This window comes from Propithecus coquereli, unplaced genomic scaffold (genome assembly GCF_000956105.1).
Source record: "Propithecus coquereli isolate 6110/MARCELLA unplaced genomic scaffold, Pcoq_1.0 Scaffold111, whole genome shotgun sequence".
In the NCBI taxonomy this organism is placed as follows: Eukaryota; Metazoa; Chordata; class Mammalia; order Primates; family Indriidae; genus Propithecus; species Propithecus coquereli.
In genome coordinates, this window is record NW_012135081.1 from 2,263,778 (window position 1) to 2,272,860 (window position 9,083).

Here is a 9,083-nt window from a genome sequence, read left to right on the forward strand (position 1 = left end):
AGGGACTGGACTAACTGATTAATAGTTTTACAATGTCATTCAAGAATAGTGAATTTTGGGAGTTACAGATAATCCCGAGTTTTTACCACCTCAAATTCTGATTCCAATAATTGATTACACTTAAAGAACACCTATGTTTTCATTTTTTGTAGGTCTTGATTTGTTCATCATTATTTAAGTGTGGTTTGTCTCTTTCAGTGGTTAATTCCGCAGTTCACGCTCAGTGTTATGTCCTATTCACCCAAAGGGCTGCAGTAATAAACAATGGTGAGCACAGGCTGTCAAGCGTGGCATTGGGTGTATTGGATACGGACTAATAAGAGCCAGATTGCCTGGGTTTGGATTTCAGCATGACTACCTGCTGGCTGCCTGTTACCCAGCAAGCCACTGTGTGTCTCCATTTCCTCACCTTCAGTGAGGGATCCTATAGCATCTACTTCATATAGGGTTAATAAGAGAATTAAACAAGATAATCATTTAAAGAATTTATCATACTGCCTGGCTCAATAAATGTCAGCTAAAGTTACTACTAGTTGTAGTATTACCGGGGAACCAAAAAAAAATTCTATCTCTGTATTTCTTCTCATTGATAAAGTTTCAGGGACCAATTGTGACAAAAAGCAGAGAGGCCAGTACATTTGAGACCAGTACAAAGAGATTGAGAACCTAGTCTTATGAATATAGATGCTCATTTTTATATTAGAAAAAAATTTACATGGCTCCATATCACAAAATTTAACATCTTTCTGTTAAATACCACACAATTCCCATCATTATTATGCCCTACATACACCCTAATGATGTGGATTTTCTATTGATATTCAACAACAGGGTTCGGAAATTTTAACTAAGAAATAGCTGCAGAACGGCACGTTGGGCAGTAATCTGTGTGTGCCACAAGAGCATGGGGCTAACACAGAAGGCTGGGATTCTGCCTCCGTGGCCTTGGACTCCCCCACACACACAGTCAGATGGGTCAGATTCCTTGCAGACCTTCCAATCTCCGTTCACATCCCCCTTCAAGAGGGCCATTTTCAAGAGGTGAAGGAAGTAGCAGCCACTGAGCACGGAATGCCCCACTCCTACTTCAGTATGATATGATAGCTATCATTGGTTTCTGCTGTTAAAAAGAGAAAGAGAGAACTCTTTAGTCACCTCTAAAACACAGTAGGAGAAAAGAAGTATGGTAAGGTTTCTTGTGAGAAGGAAAAAGAGGAGCATACTTATTAATTAGCACAGAATATTTGTAATAAATATGCATCATAAAAACAATATGCCTCGATCTCCTCATCTGTCAATGAAAGATGGAAGAGAATGGTGGAGTGTTATCAGGTACACTTTGTCTAAGAATGGCAAGAAGCCAACTCATACAAAGGAACAATCTCTAATGTTACTTTCTCTAATTCAAATATGGTCGATACTTTCCCTATCTCTCCTCAAAGAAGTAAAGTATGTACTTTACTTAGTAGTAGTAAAGCTTTTAAACTGCTTAGAAAAAGGTGTTTGTCTTACTATCTTATTACCTTTCATTGTGTCCAGAATAAAACAGGCTTCTTCCTGAAAGTTCTGTATCATCTGAAAAAAACAAGAAAATTTGTAGATTATTAAAAACTTTGGTTTGCTGCATTCATTTTGACTATGTGGCTTTTTATTACATTATATTTAAGTTATAATAATACTTTCTATTTCTGTGTTTCTACGGACTACCCCGAATCCAGAGGGGTTTAGATGTGAGACTTTACAGGTCCAAATAGAGTATTATGTGAATATCTATAGAATCATATGGGTTTTTTCCTCCTAACTTTCCAAAGCCCGCTTCACAAGCCTGTTTGTTTTTTTCTTTTTTTCTCCCCAGTTTGGTTTTTAAACCTTAAAAAAACTGAGCAGTCTAGAACAGTTGTCTTAAAAGTGTAGTATGCATTTCCCTGGGCCGAGACATTCCAAGGCCTACATAGACACTAATAGCCCACATGAGAGAACTGACTTCCAGGCCTTCAACTTCCATGTGAATTCTTTCCTAAAACCTCTTTAATTTTCCTACACCACTTCCCTCCTCAAACCCCTTCCCCTATTTTACAAAATAAAGGCATGACTTTCACCCTTCCAGAATCCTACAAAGGTGCCCTGCTGTAGGCTGTTAAAAAAAAAAGCCTTGGGGTGGCAAAGTGGAACTGCAAAGGTGAATTCAAATGATTGAGTAACAAACCCTATTATGAATCACATGATTTCTAATTCTTCCTTTCATCAGAATTACGGAGTGACCTAATCATTGGCAAAATGACAGATGATTCAAAAAACAATTTTTTTTTTTTTTTTTTGAGACAGAGTCTCACTCTGTTGCCCAGGCTAGAGTGAGTGCCGTGGCATTAGCCTAGCACACAGCAACCTCAAACTCCTGGGCTCAAGCGATCCTACTGCCTCAGCCTCCAGGGTAGCTGGGACTACAGGCATGTGCCACCATGCCTGGCTAATTTTTTTCTATATATTTTTAGTTATCCAGATAATTTCTTTCTATTTTTTTAATAAAGACAGGGTCTCGCTCTTGCTCAGGCTGGTCTCAAACTCCTGAGCTCAAACCCGCCTTGGCCTCCCAGAGTGCTAGGATTACAGGCGTGAGCCACTGCGCCCCGCCCAAAATAATTTTTGATAGTATCACTATGTAATTTTTGGTACATAATTCGGAAGTTCAAAATAATTTAGTGATGTTGTTATAACAAAATTTCATCCATTCCTATCTATAAATTTATATGAATCAGATTCCACAGCATTTCCTACCCCCCCACCCCCAGATTCTAAGGGGGAATTGATCCTGAACTTTATGTCATTCTAGCAAGAAACAGGCAGTAATCATCTACTGATGAAATAATGTGCAAGGGTAAACGTGGGAAATGGAACCTCATTAGCAGATGCACTTCGTTTCCTTTTTTTTGAGACAGTGTCTTGTACTGTTGCTTGGGCTAGAGTGCAGTGGCTTCATTATAGCTCACAGCAACCTCAAACTCAAGGGCTCAAGCAATCCTCCTGCCTCAGGCTCCCAGGAAGCTGGGACTACAGGTACACACAACCACGCCTAGCTAATATATTTTTTTTGTTGCAGAGATAGGGTTTTGCTATGTTGCTCATGCTGGTCTTGAAATCCTGGCCTCAAGCAATCTTCCTGCCCACATTCCCAAAGTGCTAGGTTTACAGGCACAAGCCACCGAGTCTGGCATAAAAATTCTGTTAAAGAAAAGCAGTCATGTATTTTTTAAATGCGATGATGGTGATACTAAGTCACTCTTGTATTTAGGTTACATGGAATGAATTAGAATAGTGATGTAACCATTTCATTTTAAAATGTCATATGTAGCCCACAACTGACATCTTTTACAACTATTTAAACTTGTAACAAAAAATTTTAAGCCAACCTAAAAATGTGCGAGGGGATACATAATTTTTAAAAATTATTTTAGGAGGTAAGCAAGCAAAAGAGTGTGAAACCCTCTGATCTAGAAAACAGAGCACTCTGTCCCAGTAGAACTGCTCTTGCTCCTGTTATTACTACATGCCCTGACAAATTGTCATGTGGTAATTCAGCTGTACTGAAAAAAATCTACCTCATCACTGATGAGCACATGGATTCCTGTTGGCCCCTGCTTGTAAATCTGGCTGATTTGGCAAGGGGAAATGCTGAAAAGCTGAGCAATTTTTTCTGTCAATTCAATGGCTGTCAGTTCTTCTAGATAGATGGCATGGTACACTGCAAAAGGGAGAGAGCAACAGTAGTCAGTACAAAGTTTGTTCTTACAGGTAATCTGATCACCAGGAATGCACATTTTTCTGAAGGACTCAGTAATCAGACTGCCTGCATTCAAATCCTGGCTCAGCCACTTGCTAGCTACGTGATCTAGGGCAAGTTATTCAATATCCCTAGGTCTCATTTCTTCATGTGAATGTTGGAGATAACAATAAAATCTTCTGCAAACTGGAGATATTAGCTGTAAAAATTATAGCACGTAAAAAGCATTGAGAATAGCACCTGGCATATATTAGGACGTCAATAAATGTTAGTGATCATCATTGCTTCTAGCAAATGCTGAATCTGCTGTTTGAGAAATTCCCATCACACATGCCTATAAGTTATTTCTTCACCTTTCTTCATATCCGTCCTGGTCTGTCCAGAACGACCTACCGAAGAAAGTACCATTTGAATCTCCATCCTCATGCTTCTGTTGCTGTTGCTGCTGCTGTTGCTGCTGCTCCCTCAACTGCAACGATTCCTGACAAACATAAATGGTTAACCTTGGACGCACCATCCTAAGGGGGAAAAAACAGCTGTTAGTCTTACATTTTCTATGGTAAGCACATTTTAAGGGAGAACATGTGTTTCTACATTAATAGTATAGAGCAGAGGGTGAAAACAGGCAGCTTGTGGGCCAAATGCAATTCATTTGCTATGTTTTATTAGTTTCCCAGTGGTGGTTTTTTTTTTTTCTTTTTTTCTTTTTACCCTTAGGCTGAACTAGCTCCAACAGGAGGCATCACATAAACCTCTGAACTTTTGGCTTTTCTTGAAAATCAGATCAAGCAATCTGAGGTCCCCATTCTCAACTGAAAACAAACAGCTATTCTCCTTACATGTATTCTTCACTATACCCAAGACTTGACTGTCACTCATTTACATTACCTATGTGGCCTCTGTAGTCATTTGGGACCTTTGGTGTAAAGGTCAGAAATATTCAAAATGTATGAGCCACTGTTTTATGGGTCAGGTTCAAGATACATTTTTTACCTAAAAATGGCAATATAGTAAACTGGAGAATCTTATTTCCCTGATTACCTTCTCCTAAGTAGCCTAAGCCCTCTTGCTGTTCTTACTTGTTAGACAAAGGTACTGAATTACCTCTTGATCTGATCATCTCATTCCTTCCTATTTCTAAGCACTCTTTAGATAATATACTTAAAAATGAAAGATCCATTCTTTTTGCCCAAGTCACCTCTTCCCTTAAAATTTTCCAAGATTACAGCCAATCTGATTCAATATCCCTTGTGATGTACACAAACACAAATACTTCACGATCTGTTTTATTTTTTAGTCACTGATTTAGTTTTGTTGCCAATGACCTACATGTTTTTTCCATGAATATTACTACTATTTAAAATTATAAATCCCCAAATGGGACTACTTATTACTCTGAATTGTAACATTTGCAAACAGACACTTAAGTAATTCCTACCCAAACTGACCAATGACCTCTTCCCCAGTTAAAACCGGCTCAGGCCTTTACACCTGTTGTTCCTTCTGCCTAGAATAATCTTCCCTCATATGACTCCACACCTTCATCCTTCTCATAACTCATCTTAAATATCTCCTCCTCAAAGAGGTCTTTCCTGATCATGTTCTGGGCACTCTATATACCCCACAACCTTATTTTTTGCTTATTTGTTTTGTTTTCCTTCAAAGCACTTATCACTATCCAAAATACTATTGTTTATATCTTTATCTGTCTCCCTATTAGAAAGTGAACTCCCTAACAATGGATACCTTATATTTGCTCACCAATATAGCCCCAGAGCCTATAATAGTACCTGGCTCATGATAAAGACAATGAATAAATACTGGATAAAAATTATTACCTGGAAATGAAAAATGAGATATCACGAGGAATTCCTTGGATCAAGTGTAATAATGGATATTTTTCATCTTTATTTCATACATTTTAAAAAAATGTTTTGACAAGAATGTATTTAGCTGTGCAGAATACTGTGAAGAATCCCTGAATCCAAATCCATTTGGAATCTAACCTTATTGATATTTTAACACTAATTACATACCGGCCTTTTAATGCATTAAAAAGTCTGATTCCATCTGCAGGGCCACAGATTTGGATCACATCATCTCTAGTTAATTTCAATAAATCTGCCCCTGGAATAAATATAAGAAAATGGATGATAAAGGCAAAGATTCTCTTTGTTAATGACTACTAAAACAGGCTCTATTGCAAGGACACCTCATTACCAGTGTGTTACAATCTGTAATCTTTTGCATTGTATATAAGGCCCTTCATGACCCAGCCTTTGCCTCCTCTCTGATCTCAATTCCCTCTCCATTAACTTTTCCACTTAACCCTATGTTTTCATCATACTGATGATGCCTAATTAGCAAGTTGGTCTTCCTGTCTTAAATATCCTTTCACTATCTAAGCCAGGTGCAGTTAGTTGTCCATTTCTATAGTCCCAGTACTTGGGAGGCTGAGGCAGGATGATCGCTTGAGACCAGGAGTCTGAGGCCAGCCTAGGCAACATAGTGAGACTCCCTCTCAATTTTTCTTTTTTTCCCTTGAGACAAGGTCTCACTCTGTCACCCCAGCTAGAGTGCGGTGGCTTCATCACAGCTCACTGCAACCTCCAACTCCTGGGCTCAAGCAATCTTCCTGCTTCAGCCTTTCAAGTAGCTAGGACTACAGGTGCATGCCACCCCACCCAGCTAACTTTTTCTAGTTTTTGTAGAGATCTCACTCTTGCTCAGGCTGGTCCTGAACTCTTAACCTCAAGCAATCCTCCCTCCTTGGCCTCCCAAAGTGCTAGGATTACAGGTACGAGCCACCGAGCCCAGCCCTCTGTCTCCATTAAAAAAAAAAAACAAATCTTCTACTCTCTGACCAACAGATTCCTCCTTATCCCTCAAGATTCACCTCATGTGTCTCTATTGTAGCATATCTTTTGCTCTTTTGGGTAGATGCCTAATAGTGCTATTGCACCCGAATGTTTATGGCAGCACAATTCACTATTGCAAGGATGTGGAAACAACCCAAGTACCCGTCAATCCATGAGTGGATTATCAAAATTTGGTATATGTATACAATGGAATATTATAAGAAACGACAGTGATCTAGCACCTCTTTTATTTTCCTGGCTTGAACTTGAGCCCATTATCCAAAGTGAGGTATCACAAGATCGGAAGAATGGGCTCCACTTGTACTCGTCATCAAATTGGTACTAACTGATGAACACTCACATTTATAGGCAAAAGAATTACATGGCAGTAATACTCTCCAGGAATTGGGGGGATGGGGAGGTAAACCCACAACTAAGGGACACGGTGAGTATTGTAGAGGGGAAGGGCATGCCTCTGACCCTTGCTTGGGTGAGGCAAAGACATAAAATGTAACCAAAATGTTTGTACCCTCATAATACCCTGAAATAAAAAAAAAAAGATTCACCTCATGTGTCACATATATTCTCTAATACCAGACCCTCCCTGAATGTCTCATTGTCAGAGAACTTACGTTTTTCAGGGTTTTATTTTGATTTGATTGGCTATTGTTTCCTTGTTTTGCGCATTAGATGATGAATGAGTTCTTTAATTAGTAAGTATGCCTCATCCATTTGTGTATTCCTACCACACCTGGTATACAGAAGGTGCTAAATAAATGTGGATTGTGTAGGTAAAATACAATACAGTGATATTAAGGGGAAATTTTCAGACTGCCTGAATATGTCCCTTGATAAAATAGTATGGAATATACATTTTAAAAAGTATTGTATGGAATAAGCATTTTAAAATTAAAGTGATTGCAAGCTAGCATAGTTAGTAAAAAAACAATTAAAGTGAGCTTAAACTAAGAGGAGTTTCTTTTTAAGTCTTTCACAGCACGGTTGCAGCTGGTGAGAAATTCTAAAATAAAAGGTTCTATGAAATTTATTTCATCAGAAAAATGCAGTAAGATCTCTCCCTCCCTTCTCTCACTCACATGAACACACATCTCACATGGATACCAGGAGGGTCTAGAATACGAAGGAATAGCCCATGCTGGGGAAAACAAAAAGAAAAGCAGATTTAACCTGAGAAGTTTGTGAAAAGCCTTGTGAATGTAGAAAAACGGTTTCGATGCAACCACTGCTGAGCTTCCTGAGGTGTGGTTGTTGGCAAGAGGTTCTGAAAGGGAGAGAGCAGTTTCTTGGTAACTAAACGGATTCATCTGTTACCCCATTAGGTAACACACAGCCAAACACATCCACATCCCCATACTGAGATCTAGTTTGTTTGGAAGTTGTTTACACCACATCAATCTTCTCTTTCTGTAACCATGCAAGATGCTCAGGGAGTTCCATTCTTATCTTCCCTGCTAGACCGTAATCTCCTCAAATGTAAGGGTCCTGTATTACATGTTTCATAGCTCTAGTTCCTAGCACAGTATGTATCTAGTTCATAGTCAAAATTCAATAAATATTTGTTTAATGAATGAATGAATAATACTCCCTAAAAGTTGGGCATTTCTATTGAATTGCATAATCATCAAAGCATTTACAAGACATTGCAAATAACTGACATTTAACTTCAGACTTACATCTGTGACTGGAGGGGGTGGCTCTGGCTGGTGGTTTGGTGAACCATTTCTAAAGAAACATTTAAAATGAAAGGATGAATCCATGACATATATTAGGGTTCATTATCTTATTCTTCACCTTCATAATAAGTTTTAAGCTAGAGGTTTAAAAGGATCTGTGCACCAGGTGCGGTGGCTCACGCCTCTGGCAGAGGCAGGAGGATCACTTGAGGCCAGGAGTTCGAGACCAGCCTGAGTAACATAGTGAGATCCCATCTCTACAAAAAATACAAAAGTTAGCCAGGCATGGTGGCACCCCTCTAGTCCCAGCTACTCAGGAGGCTGAGCCAGCAGGATTGCGTTACCCCAGGAATTGGTGGTTGCAGTGAGCTATGATGACACTACTGCACTCTAGCCCAGGTGACAGAGCAAGACCCTGTCTCCATGAATAAATAAATAAATAAATCTGTGCTATTTCATAAAACATTCCTATTCTTTGATCCAATACCTCAATTATCTGTTAATTTAACCTAAAGCCTTTTTGGGGGAGTGGGAGAAACTATGTTATTTGCAACATTTTTTATTATGAGGAAACTGAAATCAAAATTTCAGTAAGTTGCAACTGATGAGATAAATTATGGCATAAAGAATATTTAACAAGAAATTTATTAACATGAAATAATCAGGATATAAAAGCATATCAATACATTACTACTATATTAAATACATAAATATGCACACATACATACACAGGAAAAATACTGGAATAAAATT

The 9,083-nt window shown here is 38.7% G+C and overlaps 1 protein-coding gene across 3 annotated transcripts in view; it reads right to left on the bottom strand.

Moving 5' to 3' along the window:
* Window positions 1-672: 672 nt before the first annotated feature.
* The window catches only part of TFCP2 (transcription factor CP2), a 65,652-nt gene continuing 57,241 nt past the window's right edge, over window positions 673-9,083 (bottom strand). Inside the window, exons 9-15 of one of the 3 annotated variants that reach the window (XM_012653425.1) lie at window positions 8,331-8,379; window positions 7,825-7,918; window positions 5,815-5,905; window positions 4,172-4,296; window positions 3,597-3,739; window positions 1,524-1,575; window positions 673-1,117 (exon numbers count right to left, since the gene is read on the bottom strand). In XM_012653425.1, the coding sequence (XP_012508879.1) occupies window positions 1,083-1,117; window positions 1,524-1,575; window positions 3,597-3,739; window positions 4,172-4,296; window positions 5,815-5,905; window positions 7,825-7,918; window positions 8,331-8,379 (589 nt within the window). In that variant the 3' untranslated portion in view covers window positions 673-1,082. Of the gene's footprint in view, window positions 1,121-1,523; window positions 1,576-3,596; window positions 3,740-4,171; window positions 4,297-5,814; window positions 5,906-7,824; window positions 7,919-8,330; window positions 8,380-9,083 lie in introns of all 3 variants that reach the window. The other 2 variants (XM_012653417.1, XM_012653433.1) reach the window with 2 other exon arrangements.